The sequence below is a fragment of the Mustela putorius genome, unplaced genomic scaffold (assembly GCF_011764305.1).
Source record: "Mustela putorius furo isolate JIRA1106 unplaced genomic scaffold, ASM1176430v1.1 tig00000095_pilon_pilon_pilon, whole genome shotgun sequence".
NCBI lineage: Eukaryota > Metazoa > Chordata > Mammalia > Carnivora > Mustelidae > Mustela > Mustela putorius.
This window is the reverse complement of record NW_025421280.1, coordinates 31,336,093-31,356,119: the sequence shown is the minus strand read 5'-3', so window position 1 is coordinate 31,356,119 and position 20,027 is coordinate 31,336,093. Positions and strand designations below refer to the sequence as shown.

General features: G+C 57.5%; 1 protein-coding gene across 6 annotated transcripts; it reads left to right on the top strand.

The window, feature by feature from the left end:
• Positions 1 to 1,469: 1,469 nt before the first annotated feature.
• Positions 1,470 to 19,945, top strand: ADGRE5 (adhesion G protein-coupled receptor E5). Of its 6 annotated transcripts, none has more exons than XM_045082990.1 (21): positions 1,470 to 1,573; positions 4,524 to 4,728; positions 7,916 to 7,966; positions 8,171 to 8,290; positions 8,814 to 8,969; positions 12,219 to 12,350; positions 12,914 to 13,060; positions 13,547 to 13,693; positions 13,781 to 13,827; positions 13,960 to 14,037; positions 14,931 to 15,108; positions 15,194 to 15,307; positions 15,503 to 15,738; positions 16,284 to 16,463; positions 17,707 to 17,907; positions 18,178 to 18,404; positions 18,501 to 18,567; positions 18,688 to 18,779; positions 18,866 to 19,034; positions 19,123 to 19,221; positions 19,306 to 19,945. In XM_045082990.1, the coding sequence occupies exons 2-21, from the start codon at positions 4,686 to 4,688 to the stop codon at positions 19,333 to 19,335; spliced, it is 2,514 nt and encodes an 837-aa protein (XP_044938925.1). In that variant the 5' UTR covers positions 1,470 to 1,573; positions 4,524 to 4,685; the 3' UTR covers positions 19,336 to 19,945. The 6 variants fall into 6 exon arrangements, with proteins under 6 accessions (XP_044938925.1, XP_012909536.1, XP_012909534.1 ...); XM_013054082.2 differs by lacking the exon at positions 1,470 to 1,573 and adding an exon at positions 4,356 to 4,409 and having other exon boundaries at positions 15,503 to 15,726; positions 16,287 to 16,463; XM_013054080.2 differs by lacking the exon at positions 1,470 to 1,573 and adding an exon at positions 4,356 to 4,409 and having other exon boundaries at positions 15,503 to 15,726.
• The last annotated feature ends 82 nt before the right edge of the window (positions 19,946 to 20,027 follow it).

Genomic DNA, 20,027 nt, shown 5'->3' with positions numbered 1-20,027 from the left:
CCCAAGCCCTCTCGAGGGCCCAGGCCAGGGAGGCACACGTGCGGTGCCCTCCACTCCCACTGCACCCCGGGCCGAGGCCCCAAATAGCTCGGCAACTATATTTAGAAGTTTGCTCAGCAGTGCCAGGGAACTATAAATACGGCAGCTCAGCACTGCCTGCTAACTCCCCAGGCTGGGCTGGGCAGTGTGGGTGGCGGGGGGGTTAGGAGGGTGCCAGCTGGGGCTAGGCATCTCCTGAGGGGGACCCTGGGGGCCCAGCCTGGGGGGGGGGTGGAATCCAGGTGTCCAGCCTGCAGGAGGAGACAAAGGGTCCATTGTCAGGCCTGGCCTGGGTTGGGGGTCAGGGTCGGCCAGCGACCTCCCACTTTCTTCCCTGGCTTCCTGGGGCTTCCTGGCTCAGGGACAGCTGTCTGGACTCACAATAGCTGTGCCGCCCTCCTGGAGCCGCAGCTGGGCTCATCCGTGTGGGGGCTGGCCCGGCCCCTTCCTCTGCCATTGTCTCCCAGGCAGGGGGGCTTCCTGTTAGTCCCCCTCCAGCCAGAGACCCCATCTGACCCCCCACTTCAGCAAGGGCTAGTGTGGGTGCTGGGCATAGGTAGGCAGCACAAGAGGCTGGGAGGCAGGACCCTGAGGTCTCCTTGTCTCTCTCCCCAACGCAGCAAAGAGAAGGGGCGTACCCTAAGAGCTACAGCTGCTGTTCACTGAGCGTCCCCTCCTAGCTACACCCTTGCAATCTGTGCTCTCTTTTATGACCCTTGCCTGTGCTTGGCAAGGTGCCAGCCATTTCACAGCTGAGGAAACTGAGGCCCAGGGACATCACCTGCCCAAGACCCTATGGTCCCAGAGGGGGAGAGATGGGGCTTGCTGGGGTCCTCTGATCTGAGATGGGCATGCCCTGTGACTCCAAGTCCCTTCATGGTGCTGTGCCTCCGCTAGCCCGCCCCACGAACGGAAATCGCAGCACCTGCCTTCTAGGGCTGTGGGTAAGATCAGGGAGCTCAATCTCTGTAGTGTGCTTAGAAGGGGGCCTGGTGAGCAGTAGGTGCTGGATGAGCACTGCCTTCCACCAGGATGATTTGTTACTGCTGTAGCTACAATCATCAAAACATAGAATAGAATACAGTATAAATAGTATTATAGTAGTAGCAGTAATAATAGTAGTGATTGAATAATCCTGGCTCAGCCACTTCTTAGGTGAGGAGCCTCCTGCCAGTGGCCCAGCACTCCACGTGCCAGTTTCCCCTCGGACACATAGGGACCCATCATGTCCCTGCCTCCCTGCTGTGGCACAGAGGTCACAAGATTGTCTGGGGAGGTGGGGGTGGCGTTGCCAAATAGGTCGGCGGGGCTGGAACTTAAGGACAGAGAGAAGGAGAAGGAACAGTGTGCCACCCCAGCAAGGGCCAGATCAGGAAGCCTGAAGAGGGTTTCCTTCAGCAGGGGGGCAGCGACAGGGGTGTGTTGAGGGGGTGGGTACGAAGTATGGAGACTTATTGGGTGCAGGCTCTGTGCCACGGACTGCAGAGACGCGAATGGACCGGAGTGGAGGGGGTGTGGGCAGACAGTAAGCAAGGTAAGTAGGTAGAGTCCGTGATGGGAGGCGGCGAGAATACAGAGAATCGAGAACATTGGGAGGAGCTGGGGTGCTGAGGGTGGGGGGGGATTGTATGTGGACTCGAGGGGTGGGTCAGGAAACTGAACCAAAACATGAAGGGGAGGACTGAGGGAACCAGATGGTTATCGGAGGTAAGAATGTTCCAGGCAGAGGCAACAGCTTGTGCAAAAGCCCTGAGGTCAGACTGTGCCTGGTGTTTTCCACAAGGAAAGCGGCAGCCAAGTGAGCACGGAAAGAGCAAGAGGAGGTGAGGGCACAGAGGTGACAGGGCAGAACACACAGGGTCTTATGGGCTGTGGGAGGACTGGGGGTTTTATCCATGAGCTGGGAGCCCTGGAGGGCTCTTGAGCTGAGGAGGGGTGTGACCTGACTCAGGTGTTCGCAGGTGTCCTCAGGGTCACTGTGAGAGGCACAGAGTGTGGGGGCAGGAGCCAGAACACCAAGGCTGGAGATGACAGCCCTAGACCAGCGTGGGGGGGCCAATGAAAAGGAGAGGTGGGAAGATTCTGGGTTATCTGAGGGCAGGGCCCCAGGGTGGTGATGCTAAGGTTATCTTTCTTTGTGCCTCTCCCCATCCTGGACCCAACATCTCTGAGCCTTTCCTCCTGTTACCCTGTTCCTTCCTCACCCTGAGGCCAGTGGGCAGGCATTTTAATCCCATTCACCAGACAGGAAAACAGTCCCAGGGAATTCAGACCTGCTCCAAGGGCCCAAGACACACACCAGGGAAGAAAAAGCCAAAGAATAGATGGTCACCAAGGGTGAGGATAGATGTGGGGACAATACCCAGGACGGCTCCTCCTACCTCCCCCAAGCTAGACCTCCCCAAGCCCCAGCTTCTCCAGCTACCCACTGTCTGACCTGCAGTCCTGAGGAAAGGGGATGTCCAGCCCTGAGGTTTCCAGATTCTGGGGAAAAAAAAAAAATTCAAAAATCCACTCCAGACCTGATCTGGCCACCCCACCTCCCAGCCTCCTCCTGGGTCCTCCTGCCCCCATGCCCGAACCCCTTGAGTCGCCAGCAAAACCCTTGCCATGCGCCACCCAGAACAAAGGGATGGGGATGGGAGGGAAAGGCAGGAAGGGGTTAATTCTGGCAGTGGCCGGGCTCCCTCCACTCATGACCCTTTTTTTCCATGACCGGCAATCTTTCCCCTTCGACCTATCATGTATTTCATATTTTCTTTAATTTTCTACACTCTGCGGCCCTGAAGCCGTTCATTTAAAGGAAACATTAGGGGCGCCCTCAGTCTCTCTCTGCCCACTTGTAATCTGTCTGTCAAATAAATAAGTAAAATCTTTTTAAAAAATTAAAAAATTTTAAAAAAAGGAAACTATATTGACATCCTAGTTGTAAAACCCTCTCTTTGCCCCAAGAGTTGGTAAATGGAAAAACAAATGATACTTGGGTCCAGGCTGGATACCACCACAGCTCAGCCCCAGGGCCCCAGAGGTGTTAAAAGACACATTAGCACCTCCTCGTAGAGACTTTCTTCTGGACCTTGAGCTGTGGGCAGGAACTGGAGGACTGGGTCCCCGCTCAGCTACTTGTTATCAGCGCCTTGACCTCCCGATCTGTAAAATCATAGCCCCACCTGCCTCGAGTTCGGCAGAATCAATGGGTTAAGATAGATGCATGGATAATTCTAGGAGAATCACGCCTGGCTCCAATTAAGTGTTGTATAAATAATAGTGTCTTTTAAAAAAAATTATTTGATGGCTCAGGAGACAAGCCAGTCATGTGATTTATTAGAAAAGGAAACAACTCTCTCATTGATGAGGGAGCAGGAGGCTGGCTGAGGACAAAGCAAAAGCTGGCACCTCGCACCCCCTCTCCACCCGCTCCCCTCGGTAATATGTGTGACATTCCTCAGGCACCCCTGACCGCCATAAATGAGAAACAAATAGTTAACTTGCAGAGATCACAATCCTGCAAGACAGGAGTCTCCCAACTATCTTGAAGTTAAGGGCTTGCCAAAAGACAACATTGATCAAGCCGGGAGACCTCCCGCGCCCTGGCACCTTGTACGCCCTCTTTAGCATATGAAAACTCCGTTGAAACCTCCCTTTCCCTCACCTTCCCCCAACCTCAGGGTACATAACCTGCCATCCCTCACAACCCGGGGCAGCAGCTCTTCCTGCCCACGGGTCCTGTCCCCGTGCTTTAATAAACCACCATTTTGCACCAAAGATGTCTCAAGAATTCTTTCCTGGTCATCGGCTCCGGACCTCAGCCCACCGAACCTCACCTAGGTTCTAGAACTTCATCATCGTCACGTGATTCTCTGTTGCTGCCCAGGAGCCCCTTCGATGTTAAGTTTCCCACACCGGGGCAGGTTGGCCCAGAAAGGCCAGCGCCAGAAGCATGGTGGCCCATGGCCCCCCAGTTTCTCCTCTTGGTGCCCGCCTGGCCCCCGTGAGGGGCCCCTTCAAGGTACTCCCCTCCCTCCCATTTGGACTCTTGTCCCCGGACCTCAGTTTCCTCACCTGGAAAGCAGGGATGGGGGTTGCTGTTGGCTCAGAGGCCGGCCCTGGAGACTCAGGCAGGCATGCCAAGGCAGGGGACACAGGTTGCCCCCAACACGTGAGCCCCAAGCCGTTTCTGACATAGCCTCCCCAACCTGAACACCCCTGCAAGAAGAGCCAGGCGGCGCCGCGGGCACGACTCCCACCCCGCCCCTGCCTGCACAGCCCCACTTTCCGCTGGGCTCGCACCAGCCCAGGCTCACGGGGGCCAGAGTTTGTCAGTCGCTCACATGGTGGAATGGGAGGCAGAGGATTTACGAGCAGAGCAGGTTGTTCCCACGTGAGGCTGTGTGTGTGTGTGTGTGTGTGTGTGTGTGTGTGTGTGTGAGCCCGTGCAACGCCTCTGGGTCTGTGTTTACTGCACTTTTCCTGTTGGCTTCCAGCTGCCCCGCCAGTTCCGGGGAGGGCCCTGGGCCAGCCTCTGTCCTCCCCCCCCCCTTCATAAAGTCCCAGCCAGCCAGCCTCGGGACACCGCGCAGCTGCCCAGCCTGGGGAGACTGGACAGCCCTGCCCATCCTCTGCCTCCCCAGCCGGCAGTTCAGACCATGGGAGGCCCCCGCCGCTGCAGCTTCCTTCTCCTCCTTCAAGGTGAGGATTTGGGGACCCTGCTTGGGAGGGACAAGGGGGCTCTGAAAGCACCCCTGGGTGCTCTGGCACTCCCTGCCCTGCGGAGAAATGGAAGGTGTGGCTGGCGGCTCTGGGGCCCCTGCAGGGGAGGAAGCCACATGGCCAGGCGGGCACATGGAGAGAAGGGCTGGCAGAGCGGGGGAACCCCCAGCCTGGGCAAAAACCCCCAATGTGCTCTAGGAGCCCCCATGCCCACTCATATCTCTGGGCTCTGCCCAGAAACACTTTGAGGGCTGCCCCCCTAAGAAGGTGAACTGTGGCATGGGGGAAGGAGAGGAGTCTGGGACCCTGTAGGGAACTGTTTTTAACATAGGGCATGGGGGATGCTGAGGAGCTAGGAGACAGGACCGCTTCACTGGGTGGGGGGGGGGTACTCCCAACATGTCCCCCATTGTCTCAGTGACAGGGGCGGCCGCAGAGAACCCCACACTTCCTCCCCCAGACCCAGCCAGGACTCCACTGTGGGTTGAAAGAATTTTGCCTGCTGTGGGTTTGAACTTGATTTTTTACCGCGACTTCCCCCCACCCCACCCCTCCTCCCTACGCGCCCCACCCAGGGTGTCTCTAACGGTTATGGTTATCAGGACAGCTTGTTGCCTGAGCAACCAGGCAACAAAGAGAGTGGAGAAATGACATTTGGGGTGCCACAACCAGAGCTTCCCTGGGCCACAGGGACGGGGGTTCCCTGTGGTGGCCCAGGGTGCCAAGTGTGAGCAGAGCCCCACCCGCAAGCTCCACCCTGGCTTTCCTCGGGAGCAAGGGCAGGAGTCGAAGTGGGACACAACTCATGGAGGGCCGTGTGTCTCTGGAGCCAAGTCATGGAGCCCCTGAAATCAGTAAAATGGGGAGGGGGGAACCTGGTCTTCACTTTATAGGGTTAAGTGTTGAGTGAGTTGGACACAAACTATTCCTGGTTCACAGTAAGAATTGAGGAAACAGTATATTTTTTTTTTAATCTTAATTTGTCTTATTGCCTTCTGGGCTGGACACTGGAGGGTCTGAGGTCTGGGCTAGGGGACCCTTAGCAGGAGGAGCAAGAGGAGGGTGACGCCCCCCCCCCCCGCCAGGGTCCCTAAGCCAGAATCGATTGCTCAGGGCTCCACAGGCAATGCAAACCAGATGCGACTTGGAGAGGATGACCAGCAGCTCCTCTCCCAGCTCCTGTTTGGGTGACTTCCAGGGCCCCAGATGGAGAAGGCCTGGCCCAGCAGCCTTGGTTGAAGGGGGAGTGGCGGGGAGGAGATCCCAGCCCGGCCCCAGTGGAGAGGACAGGGCACAAAAGAATCCCCCCAAACACCAGGGTCTGGGGAACTTGAACTCCATTCTGCTTTCCTCAGTGCCCCTTTCCTCACCAGGCTCTTCTGGGCTCCAACCCTCAGTTTGTCCATCCGTAGAGTGGACATAACCAGAGCCCCTGCCTCCTAGGGCGGGTCTGAGCAGGACGGTTGCTATTTGGGCTTTTGGGAGCTGGGGACACATCAGTCCCGTTCCCACCCTACCAGAGAAGGTCCTTTTGTGGTCTGTCCCACAAAGAGGAAGTGGATCTCGGCTAAGGGACGAGTCAAGCCCTGTGGCCAGAGAGGAGGAAGAAAGGGATCCTTATTCAAGGGAAGGGAAGGGCATTCCAACCTCAGTTTACCTTGGCTGGGAGGACCTGTGGGAGGGGGATCTCTGGACCCCCACTGGCCTGAGTGGTATCCGATTTAGACACAGGAGCTAAATGTTTGGGGTACCCTCAAGTCTGTATCCCCCATAGGCCCTCAAGCTGTGCTCCCAATAGCCAAGCCCAGAATTCCCCTGGGAGCCCCATCCAGGGGCAATAGAGTGTGAGTCATCCCTTCCCCTTGGCCCAGGAAGTGACTCATGCCCTCCTGCCCTCCCTCCCGGCCCCCAACCTTCCACCCACCACCCTGCTTTGGGTCTCCCCGGATAAGAGGGGTGTCCATAGCTTCGCCAGCCTTCCCAGATTGGCAGAGACTGGACACATCCCCGAGCCCTTCCCACGCCCCCACCTGCTGCTTAGGCACTCTCCTCCCCCGCCGGCTCCCTCTTCCCATTCACCCCCCTCCTTCTAATTGTGTCTCTGTTTCCCGATCTTGCTCTCGGATCTATCTCTAAATCTCTTTGTCCAGTCTCCGCCATCTTGCTCTCTGTCTTTCCATGAGTGTCCTGCTTCTCCGCCCATGTCTAGCACTGCCTTAACGTCTGTCTGTTTCTCTCCCTCACACCTCTCTGCTCCCTCCCTCCGCTTTCTCCTCTCTCTGTGTCTCTGGCTCCTTTTCTCTCTCTCTGTTCCTCTCTTTCCCTCTCCTTATTTTCTCTCCATCACTATCTCCGAGCCTCTTTCACTGGTGAACAAGGAGCTTCCTGTCCCTAGAGCCCCTGCTGACTTGAGGAGGACCCCCAAACACATGCCTGGGGTGCAGGGTGCCCCTGAGCAGCACGGACGGCAGGAGAAGAGCACCCCCACCCCGGTGTGAGCCCACAGTGTCTTCCTGTGTGCGGGGAGCCGGGGGTGAACTGTCACCACTGCATCTCAAGCCAGTTGTTGGGATGACAGATGTCGTGGGTGTGGTACGTGTGCACCTGTGTCCCCGAGCCAGGGTCCAGGGGGCCAGCGCACCTTAGATTCCGGGGCATCCGAGAGAGCACTTGCTCCAACCCCTTCACCTTCATGTAAAGCAACGATGATATAAACACTTGGACATACCAGGCAGCATTCACGTGCTTAGATCTCACACACCGCGAGGAAGGGTGGTCCGTCATCATTCCCATTCAACGGATGGGAAAACTGAGACACTGGGAAGTGAGATCACCTGGCCTAGGTCTGGGATTTGAACCAGGGCTGCCCATCTCCCATCTGTTTACTCAACTGTTGTCACAGGTCGGCAGGAGCCAAGACCCCCATCGGGCTTGGGCCCCTTCCTCACCCTCCGTCTGAAACCCATCCCCAGGCGATGGTGGCAGACAGGTGGCTGTAAGCGCGGGTGTCCAGGGAGGGCTGCTCGCCCTCTCATTAGTGACGGACAGAGCCCCAGTCTGGGAGGGCTCGGCAACCCTCTTCCCTCAGATGTGTCCACCTCAGTTCTCCATCAGTCCTTCCCTGCTCTGGGCACCCCCCAACACACACCCTCTCTCTCTCTTCCAGTGCTGGGTATCTTCCTGATTCTGTTGGAAGCTGGGTCCCAGAAAACCAGTGGTGAGTCTGCTGAGAGCAAAGTAGTCCACAGCCAGAGCGTGGGGGAGGGTCCCTGCACCCCCACAGCCAAGGCAGGAGGGACGCCTGCTACAGGGGGAGGCCGGGCTGCCCTTCCCAGCAACCCCTCCTTTGGAGATGGCCCTGCCCTCCTCCGGAGCACCTGGCTCAGACCTCACCTTCTGACACTGGTAATCTTCCCCACAGACTGTGCTCGCTGGTGCCCTCCGAATTCCACGTGTGTCAATGCCACCGCCTGTCGTTGTTCCCCGGGATTCAATTCTTCTTCCGGGGTGATCTTCACCAGCCTCTTGGAGAGCTGTGATGGTACAGGGGCTTGGGGTGGTGGAGGGGCACGGAGACGGTGGGGCATAGCCCAGTGCCTGTGAGGGATGTCAGTGGTGGCTGGGTTCTCAGCCTTTGGTCTTGGGATTGTCCTCAAGGGCAGAGAAATAGAAAGGACAAGATAGAAAGGTGGAAAATAAGTAAATAAACATGGCTTCTTGGAGAGAGTGGAGGTCTGGAGTCTGGTTTCACTTAGCCCTTCCAGGATGGGGGAGGAAGATGCAGAGCTGCCACCCACGCCCCACCCCCATCTCTGCACTCCCTACTGAACAAACTCAAATCCAGGATGCCAGCCAGAGGACAGAGAAGAGAGCTAAGTGGGCTTCAGGAATGTCTTGCTCCAGCTGCAGCCCAGCCTCTGCAGCATAGCTTAAGCATCTAATCTTCCCAAAAGACACTGATTAAGTATCAGCCCCCATGCTGGGGAGTCAGGTGATGGATAGGGATCTCTTCCTGAAGGAACTCATGTCTTTGGGAGGTGACCCTTTGCCCCATTGTGTTCCAGACATTAATGAGTGTGGACCACCCTCGGCAGTGTCCTGTGGAAAATTTGCAGACTGCCAAAACACAGAGGGGAGCTACTACTGCACATGCATTCCAGGATATGAGCTTGCTTCTGGGGCAAGAATGTTCAAAAATGAGAGTGAGAACATGTGTCAAGGTAAGAACTGCCCCACATCTTCCATCACCCTGTCCATGAGGTTGGAGTTCACCAGAGCCATTCCCGAATCATCCCCAGGGGCAGGGCCCAGGCGAGAGGGTACAGCACTCATGTCTGCATGCCTGTGCCTGAGCCGCCAGCACAGAGAGGCAGGGCAATGTGAAGGCCAAGAGCCCAAATCCCTGCTTTTCTACTTGATAGCAGTGCATCTGAGACACCGGCCAGGACACTTACTCAGAAGTCACTGTTAATGTATAAGATGTGATAATATTATTGAGATTTTGTGTTTTTTTTTTTTAAAGAGTCCCTATTTTTTACAGATAGAAAAGTAGCTTTGCCTTTTGTTAACTGTGTGACTTTGGACAAGTTCTTTTGCCTCTCTGTGCCTCAGTTTACCCATCTGACGATGGTGCTTACCTCACAGAATTGCTGGGAAGATAGAGGCAGCAAAGCACAGAATCGTGGCTGTCTGATTTTGAATGACCCTCAGTATGATCTAATGTACCCCCTCCAGGATGGGCACCCCTGAGGTCCACCCCAGGGTGGGCACGGAGAGCAGCTGCTCCTATTCACCCCACACCATAGTCACATCTCTTGTTGTGGTCTTGTCCAGTGATGCCATGGTTCGGGCCCAGGAGAAGCCCGGCCTCCACGCATCACCAGGCTTTGTCCCCCTTCCAGGGAGAAGAGCAGGCGGGGGAAGGGGCTTTGGGTATCCGCAGGGGGCAGAGAGGGCCAGCAGTGGGTGGGTGGGGGCAGCCACTCACCCAGAGAGAGGGGTTAGTGCAGAATAGAGAGAGAGAGAGAGCAGAGGAGGCGAGCAGGCGTGAGAGGTGAGAACGAGGTGCACCTGAGGGTCCAAAGGACTCTGGTGTGGGTCCATAGGCCTACCCTGCTATGGAGAAAAGAGCCCACAGCCTGTTCCCTAGCCCCATCCAGACCTGCATGCAGACGGAAGGCTGCAGAGCCTCACTGGTGGGGGTGAAGGGAGGACCCACACTTTTGTGGAGCCCAGGGGGAAGCCTCCGTCCACAGCACTGCTGGTCCCTAGGGGCTTCTGGGTGAACGTTGTGCCCCAAACATGTGGCCTGGCCAGAGGACAGAGCCTTCACATGAAATGGGAAAAGGTCCATCATCTCCAGGTGAACACAGCATTTTTGGGGAATGGAAAGTGGACTGGGTTTCAACTCCCACAGGCCTCCTGGGCCTGACACTTTTGTGCACTGAACAACCTGCACAACTGTACATGGCGATCACAGATCCCACTCAGTGTGCCTGGATGGGGATGCCGCCTACCAACTGTTGTGAGCCCCCAGCACAAATGGGGGCTGTGGTTACTGAGAGGCTGCATTGCTGTATTAGAACAGACCAGGGCTGAGAGAAGGGGATTCTGTCAGGTGGGTAGGCAGGGACACGGACGAACAAGAGATGGGAGAGGGACCACTGTGGACCTCAAGCTGGGCGACAGTGAGAGAACAGTCTGCTGGCTTGGCCCAGGGCCTGCTGCCTGAAGACGGAGCTCTGCCACGGACTCAGACTTTGCCGCAGCTGAGGACACATGTAGCCGTGTCGTGGCCATCAGATCTGCTGCTGGCAGGAGACCCAGGCCCCTCTGTGGGCCCCTTGCTCCACTTTCCCCAGGCATCAGAGGATGTCCTGGGTACCTGCCTGGTGTGCCGAACCTCTCTGAGTCCCAAGGCTCAGAACTCTCCCCAGAGGGTCACTTTAGGATGTCTAGACTGTCCCCCTACATCCTGGGCATCTTATTTGCATGAAACGAGAGGCGAGTGGCATTCAAGACACTTTGCAGGAGGTGGGCTCAGGCGTAGTATCCGTCCTCTTCGCCACCATCAGTAACTGCCTGGGTGAGACCTGCCCCCACTGGAGCCCACATGGACCTACCCAGACCAGGAGCCCCTTCAGACCCTTGGCCACCATGGACCCAGGTACCTCATCAGGAAAGGCGGGAAGATGGAGATTTGCCAGGAGGCACACAGCCTCTCGCCCACCTGCACAGCAGGCCAGCATCCCACCTGGAGAAGGCTCCTCCTGATGCCCGGCCCCTGGCTTCTCAGCCACCCGGCCTGCCTCTTTTTCCCTGCGCCGGGCTCTGTCCCGATCCTTCTCAGGAGCTTTGGTTCAGTCTGGATGACCAGGACCCGGAGGATGTTGTGCCTGGGGTGGACCAGGTGACACACAACCCCCCCCCCGCCCCACATACACACATGCACACACACTCGGACAGTCAGGTGAACCAAGAAGCTCCTGTGTGGACCAGGTGACCAGAGAGGCCATCATCCAGGACCACTGCCCCAGGTGTGACCCTCTCCTGAGGAGGTCAACCCAGGTCCCCCAGGAGCACCGGATCCCTCAGGGACAGAAGACGGAGCCTAGTCATTGGAGTCCAGTGTCCGCATCCCTGCATCCTGGTGGGAGGCCAAGGGCCAAGAAGACAGGAACGTTTGCCACCTCTCACCCCCAGCACCTGCTCCCTCTCTGGCCACCACCCTCACCTACTGCTGGCCTTGCTCAGGTGGTGCGGGTTCTCATCACTTCCTGCCAGTCCAGGGGATGCCTTCCCAGGAATCAGAGAAACGCATCTTCACTGGCCCAAGGCTGCCTGACTGGACATCAGTGACACAGTCCACCCCAGCCTGGCGCCCCCTGTCCCGGCAGGCTCTGGCCTGTCTGGCACCATCCTCACTTTCCCTGCCTTGCCCAAAAGCCTCGTCCTTGGAGGGCCTGGCTCTGGGGTGGGTCTTGTCCATCTCCGTGGAGCTGGAATCTCAGAGTGAGCGTGGATGGGAGCACCCTCTGAGGGTCACCAGGACTCCAAGCGAGAACTCAGCCAGTGAGTGGCCATCCTGGGGGAGTTAGGACAAAGGCCATCGCTGGGAGCCATGACAGGTCCCAGTCGGGTTGCAGCATTTCCTCTGTACACGGTTCCTAGGAAGGACCACCCTGGACTTATCCAAGTCCTCAGGCTGGGACACAGGTGGTTATAGGACCCTGCCCCAGCTAGGAGCTGCCCAGAGAGGAGGGAGCCAGAGCTGGCAGACGGGGCGGACTTGGACCACTTCTGGCTACATCTGGAAACAAAACATCTGGGCACCATGCTCACCCATAGCACGCCTCCATGTGAATTAGAAAAGGCATCCACTCACTGAGGAGGAGAGAGCAGAGGCTTCCAGATGCTTCTATCCAAGGAAACAGCTGCAGGCACCCATCACCCTCTCCTTCCCCCTGCAGATGTGGACGAATGTCAGCAGAAACCCCGAATCTGTAAAAGCCCGAGCATCTGCACCAACACCCAGGGCAGCTACACCTGCGAATGCCCGCCCGGCTTGCAGCTCAAACCGGGCAACCCAAATCTGTGCACAGGTAGAGGCCCTGGCAGACACTGTGAGGCTGCGCTGGAGCTGGGGAGGGGCCAAGGTGGATCCCACAGCCCCAGGAGGAGGGAGAAGGCTCTCAGGTTCCCAAAACACCAGGGGTTTGCTCTGCCCAAGGAGTCACCTCCCAGGAAGTTCCCACCACAGAGCAGGAAGGCTGCAGGGCCTTCTGGGCCTGGGGTTCCCTTGTGGAGCCCCCGGCCTCTGTGTACACTTCCCGGCCTCATCCCTGGTCCTCTGTCACATGGGAGCAGAGGGAGTTATCACCTCCAGTTTCCAGAAAGGGAACCTGAGCCAGAACTGGGGAGGGAGCAGGCAAGAGAACTTGGAAAGTTCAGGCCCCATGAGGCAGTCTCCCTTCTGGTTTCAGTCTATAAACTGAGGACCAGGGTCCCTGCCATGCCTGTCTTGCAGGGAAGCCATTGTAAGGTCCACTGAAGTTGAAGGTCACCAGGTGGTAGCAAGTACAATAATGGTAGGGTCCTTGGTGCCAGGCAGTGAGAACGGGTGCAGTGAGTGGAGGGGACACTGACCCTCTGGCTTTGTCCTCAGATGTGAATGAATGCACATCGGGGCAGAACCCATGCCACAACTCCACCCACTGCCTCAACAACATTGGTGGCTACAAGTGCCGCTGCCGCCCTGGCTGGAAGCCCATTCCTGGGTCCCCCAATGGCCCAAACAACACCGTCTGTGAAGGTACAGAGCTCAGACGCCACTTCCTGGAGACCCACACTCAGAACATCTGATCCCATATTCAGAGGCACCTAAAGGAACCCTGGGTGCTCTGCTGTGCCAGGCATTAATTCTGCGGGGGGGGGGGTGGCGGGGAGGGGCAGTTCTGGGGAAGGAGCTGGGGTGCCCAGGAGCAGGCTCCTTGGAGTCCCCAGGCAGCAGCTAATTACCACCTGGGACAAAGGTATTTCTATATTCACAACCTGCACATCTGTACATGGCTTCTCAGCCATCTGGCCTGCCTGTTTCCCTGCACAGGGCTCTGTCCCGACCCTCCCTGGTGGGCTCCCATGTCAGGCTCCTCACACTCCCCATGACCCCTGCATCACTAGGATGTGGGGTCAGCAGGTGATATCACCTCCAGCCAAGGGTGGGGTGGATACTAACACAGGGAAGGGGGGCAGGACACAGAGGGGAAAGGCGTCCTGACTCTGAACTTTGTGTCCCCAGATGTGGACGAGTGCAGCTCCGAGAAGCCTATGTGCCATGAATCCACCATCTGCATCAACACCGTGGGCTCGTACAAGTGCCGCTGCCGCCGGGGCTGGGAGCTCAAACCCGGATTCCAGAATAAGCAGCGCAACACCACCTGTGAAGGTACCTGGTCTGACCTGACCCCAGACCCCGCCCCCTCCACACACAGACACTCTCACGCCTAATGAACTGCTGCTCTATCCCCTGCAGAGATGTCCTTCCCCATCTGGACCCCACCCCCTGGAAAAAAGACCCAGGTGAGTGGCCCCCCAGCAGGGACCAGGAGGCAGAAATCCCTCCTCGAAGTCGGCCCGATCCACCCTCTTTCCCCAAGCTCCCCCACCCACAAATGAGGCTCTCTGACCCCTCCCCATGTCCCCTCCCCACAGAGCATGTCCCACTTCTTTGAAAAAGTCCAACATCTGCGCAGAACCTTCAAGCCAGACTTGGCTCCGGACACCATGAAGGTAAGAGCACGAGCTCAGGGGGACCCCTGGACAGCATGGGGGGTGGCTGAGGGATGCTTCCATGGGGGTGGAGATAGCCCAAGCAGGGGTTACACAGATACAGACACATATACACACCCCAAAACGTGTACACACACACACACACACAGAAGGAACACGATGCCCAAAAATGGAGCAGTTAGGAATTTCACCTCTAAGGTTAGACCACAAAGGTTCAAATCCTCCCCATCCCTCCCACCCTACCCCCCCCCATTGCCACCTTCTGCTATGTGACCTGAGGCAAGTGACTCCCCCTCTCTGGGCCTACTCTATAGAGTCAGTTTGAAGGTTTCATGGGAACTAATAGAAGTGAAGTTCAAAGAAAGGGCAGGGCCTAGCACGCGCTGAGAATTCTGTGAAAGCTTTCGCTTCTGTGCTAAGCCCGGTGGAAACGGGTGAGGCCCTGTGTCCTTTTAAATTTTCCAGTAGCTACTTTAAAATAAACAAGCAAAAATACACAAGTGAAATTAGCGTGAAGACCGCATTTGATCCAGTGGATTCAAAATATGACCACTGCAACATGGAACTGTATTCCGGGGTGCTCGAGAGCACCTGTGGCTCGTGGGCAACTCTTCCGGGCAGTGCAGACCTAGACCAGAGCCTGGCAGGAAGCCCACGCCTGGGACAAGTCAGGCACCACTGTTCCCGTCCATGCATACAAGCCTCTAGTCAACCCCCTCCCTTGTCTTCTGACCACTGCACCATCTCAGTGATTCCGCTGTCACCCCACTGTCCCCCAGGCCACCCCAGCTGGTTCTGCAGTGTACCCCTTGGTGGAGGGGGCTGGTGAGGTCAGGGCCCTTTGGCAGCCGCTGCGGGACAGTAACCCACCAGCTGTCACCCATCATTCCCAGGATCTCATCCAGTTAGTGGATACGATGCTGGAGACTCCCAGAGATCTGGAGACCCTGTCCCTGACTGAGAGGCACTCCATGGCCACCAACTACCTCTTGGGCCTCGAAACAGTCCTGAGAATGCTGGCCAAGGCCATGCCGGGAGCTTCCTTCACCTATGCTTCCCCTTCAGACACAGGTGAGATTTCGCCCTGCCCCGCCCTAGCCGGGGACCCCATCCCACACCCAGAGCCCCCAGTCACTCACTACCCCTCTCTCCTCAGAGCTATCCCTGATGATCCAGGAGCACGGGGATGGGGATGGAAACATCACCATCGGTCAGAGCCATGCACGGATGCTGCTGAACTGGCATGTGGCGGCTGAAGCCAGGGATTCGGGTACCGGCAGGGAATCCGAGGGGATGCCCGCAGGAGGGGAGGTTCTGAATATCAACAACTGGAAATGGAGTTATTGCTAGGGCCCCCGGGGGCATCATGGTGGGTTGGAGAGCCTGAATCAGAGGTCTTAAGAGACAGGATCGGGAATGGGAGGAGGGAAGGCAGGAGAAGGTAGCCAGCCTGTGTACCCCCCAGGCCCCACCGTGATGGGCATCCTCTCCAGCTGGAACATGCGGAACTTGCTGGCCAACGCCTCCCTGAAGCTGGAGACTGAGAAGAAAGCTGAGCTGAGCAAGATCCACCAAAGTACAGTCCACGGCGCCCAGGCTGAGATCGTGTCAGCAGTCAACTTGGTCTTTCTGAGCAACACAAACACGGAGAAACTTGACTCCCCTGTCACCTTTGCCTTCTCCCACACAGTGAGTCCTCAGGTGGGGAGGAATCAGCCCTACTGCTCACCTCTTAACCAAGGTCCCAGCAGTTCCTATGCAGCCTTCATTCCCCCACTCTGCTCCTTCCTCACACAGACCTCAGGGCTTTGGCCGCCTTGCTGTACCCTGTCTGGGACACAGTTTTCTCCCACCTGGTCAGTCCTTTACCTGGTTCCAGTCTTTGGAACTCCTCTTTTAGGCCTTCCCTGATCTCCTTATTTAAAATTACAATTAGTAGTTATGCCCCGCCTCCCCCGTGCTGTTTCCTTCTTATTTCCATTGCACCTCACCCCTTCTAACATGCTATCTAGTTGACTTGTTAGATTTATTATTTAGATCTGTCTCCCCCACTAGCATGCCAACCCCAAAAGGGCAGGGATTTGTGTCTTTCCCGTTCATTGTGTGCCATGCCGGGGGACACAGCAAAGTAGGTGCTCAGTAAATACTTATCAAAGGAAAAGTAGCCCTCCTTGGGCTCAAGCCAAGCCCAGGACCCAAGAATGGGCCCCAGGCTAACCTTTCCAATCGTTCCCACCTGCCCACAGCAGGAGGAGACACGTAGGCCACGGCAGGAGCTGATCTGTGCATTCTGGAAGAGTGACAACAGGAGCGGGCACTGGGCCACCACAGGCTGCCGAACTCTGGGCACCAGGAATGGCAGCACCACCTGCCAGTGCAACCACCTGAGCAGCTTTGCCATCCTCATGGCCCACTATGACATAGAGGTGAGCAGCCAGGGGCCACCCTCAACAGCCCACAGCTGGCCAGGCTGGCCTAGGTTAATATAGGCAGCTGGTTCTTTTTTTTTTTTAAGATCTTATTTATTTGATGGAGAAAAAGACAGCGAGGGAAGGAACACAAGCAGGGGGAGTGGGAGAGGGAGAAGCAGGCCTCCGGCTGAGTAGGGAACCAGATGCCAGGTTCCATCCCACAACCTGGGATCATGACGCGAAGGCAGCTGGTTCTTGATGATATAGCCCAACTGGCCCTATATGGTCACACAGGCCGGGAGCCCCACCTCATGGCCCCCAGCCCCTTCCCTGCACCACCCCACCCCACCCCCCGCAGACCTCCCCATGGTTCAGCAACTAAACGGTGTAGCCTGGCACTGCAGACCCTGCTCTGGCTGGCACCCCTTCTGACTGTCCATTTCAAATTGTTTTCAGTTGTAAAATATTACTAAACGCTCCTAAGCGAGCACAGCTTTCTGTTTGTGGCCTCAGAGATCCACAGGCAAACTGGTCCACATGTTTAATTGGAATGGGCCAGGCAGAGTAGGGGAGGCTGTGGTTGAGGCCAAAGGTCCAGGAAGGACAAAAAGGTGGGTTTCAGTGAGTTAACAATATGGCAGGTGGGGAAGGAGTAAAATTTGAGATGAGGGAGAGGAAGTTCAGAAAGATGGGACAATCAGTATTAGAAAAGAAGGATGTGGGGCACCTGGGTGGCTCAGTGGGTTAAGCCGCTGCCTTCGGCTCGGGTTATGATCTCAGGGTCCTGGGGTCGAGTCCCGCATCGGGCTCTCTGCTCAGCGGGGAGCCTGCTTCCCCTCTCTCTCTCTGTCTGCCTCTCCGTCTACTTGTGATTTCTCTCTATCAAATAAATAAAATCTTTAAAAAAAAAAAAAAAAAAAAAAAAAAAAGGATGTGAAAAAAAAAAAAAAGAAAAGAAGGATGTGGCCTTGGAGCTTCCCTGGGGACCTTCTCAGAAGTCTGGGTGTTTAGTGGGGAGACCCACCAGGAACCGGGACCCCTGCTTCCTCCATGGTTGTTGGGGGGAGGGGATGTGATATTTAGGATGAGAGACACAGAGCAAGCTTGCTCAGGTGTTGAGGGCAGAGGATGCGGGGCTTAGGTGAGCAGCTTGATCAGAGACCTGCAAGGCAGGCCCCAGATGGGTCTCGGTGGTGGGGCCCATGAGGACAGGAAGTCCTCGGGACGCTGAGCCCCGCGCACCCCACCCTGCATCTAGGACCCGAAGTTGGCCTTGATCACCAAGGTGGGGCTGGCGGTGTCACTAGTCTGCCTGCTGTTGTGCATTCTCACCTTCCTGCTGGTGCGGCCCATCCAGGGCTCGCGCACCACCGTGCACCTGCACCTCTGCATCTGCCTCTTTGTGGGCTCCGCCATCTTCCTGGCGGGCATCGAGAACCAGGAAGGAAGCATCCAAAAGGTAAGGTCCGGCGCGGTGGAGGGTCGCCCCCTCACCAGACCGCTGGGTCGGCGAGGCCCGGAACAGGGAGAGCTCCGCCCACTCCCGGGGCTTGGTGAGGATCACAAGCCCGGGAGGCACGCGGCTAGGCCGTAGCGCGCGGTGTGCGCCCGCCCCCCACTCGTCGCCGAGCCCCTCACCCCGCGGCACCGCCCACCTGAGGGAGGGTTCTTCGAGGGCGGACCCAGCCGGCCCCGCCCGCACTGACGTCGCCCCGCCTCCGCCCCGCAGGTGGGGCTGCGCTGCCGCCTGGTGGCGGGACTGCTGCATTACTTCTTCCTGGCCGCTTTCTGCTGGATGAGCCTCGAGGGAGTAGAGCTCTACTTCCTGGTGGTGCGGGTGTTCCAGGGCCAGGGACTGAGCAAGTGGCAGCTCTGCCTGATCGGCTACGGGGTGCCCCTGCTCATCGTGGGTGTCTCCGCGGCCGTCAAAAGTGATGGCTATGGCCGCAACGACTAGTGAGTGCAGGCCAGTGGTTGGGAGGGAGGGCACAGTCTGGGCCACAGTGCCCTGCGCGCTCCGTGGCTCTGACAGCACCCTCCCCTCTCACCCAGTTGCTGGTTGAACCCTGAAGGTGGCTTCCTCTGGAGTTTCGTGGGACCCGTGACCCTCATCGTTCTGGTAAGTGCCCCCACCTCCACAGCCCGAGGCACGTGGCTCCACAAGGAGCCGTAGAAGACCTGTTCTCTCCCTGCAGTTCCAAGGACTCCCCCTAATGTAAATTCTGTGCTGCCCACCCAGTGCAATGCTGTGATCTTCGTGACTACTATCTGGAAGCTCACACAGAAGTTTTCTGAGATCAACCCAGACCTGAAGAAACTAAAAAAGGCCAGGTGAGAGCTGGGGCCAGGAGGGGGCTGGCAGGGAGAGGAGGGTGTGGGGGGGGGGGCTTCCCCACTGACAGCCTGTTCCCCTGCAGGGTGCTGACCATCACAGCTATGGCTCAGCTCTTTGTGCTGGGCTGCACCTGGGTCTTCGGCTTATTCCTCTTCAACCCGCAGAGCTGGCCACTGAGCTACACCTTCACCATCCTCAACTGCCTGCAAGGCCTCTTCCTCTTTGTGCTCCACTGCCTACTCAACAAGAAGGTGGGCTGCAGCCGCTATGGGTGGGGTGAGTGGGACCCCCAGTCCTGGGGCCTGCCCCTTCCCTAACCTGGTACTCTGGGCCCCACAGGTAAGGGAGGAGTATAGAAGGTGGGCCGGCAGGGTCACAGGGAACAAGTACTCGGAGTTCACCACATCCACGACTGGCACCAGCCACAATCAGACCCAGGTAAGGGCTGAGCCCGGGGTCGGGGTGCTGGGCTAGAGCGCCCCCAAGCCAGGCTCCCTTCTCATGGTGCCCCTTTCTCACCAGGCCCACAAGCCCTCCGAGTCCGGTATGTGACAGCGCAAGTCTGGCCAGGCCAGTGGCTCCTGTGGCCTCAGCAGCTTTTGCACGTGCCAAAGACTGTCCCCTCCTCCCTCACCACTCTGCTCCCTCTGCCCTCCTGCCTTGGCTGCCACGTGCATGCTAGAAAGCAGGGGGGCAGCAGCTATAATCTGGCACTGACCCCAGGACACCCAGCCAGGTGAGAAAGGATCTGCCAGGCCTGCTTCTGGCTGCCTCTCTGCTCCAGCCCAGCCAGGACCCAACGTGAGGGCAGAAGCTGGCCGAGGGCTGCAGGCTCCTTCCCCGCCACACAAGGCCCGGACATACAGGACTCCTGTGACGGGCCTGGCCTTTCCCCTCATCTGTCCTTGCCACAGAGCAAAAGGCCAAGGTGCTGGGGCTCATGCTGCCCCTTAAGCTAAGACTGAGGCCAGGGGTGGGAGAAGGGCAGGGCCCCTCCTAGCCCCAGTGCCTGACGCTCACGGTACAGAGGCCCATCTGCCCCTGGAGGCAGAAGGCTCGCATTGTTGTGAAGGTTGTGGATATTGTCTTGTTTTTGTTTTTTTAATCTGTATAAACCTTTCAATGTTGACACTTAAAAATTAAAGATCACACTGATACCGAAGCTGGCTGTGGGGGATGGCTAAAGCTCACTGGCCAGGCCTACTACATCCGTGAAATGCTAAGAACTGACAGACAGGGTGGGA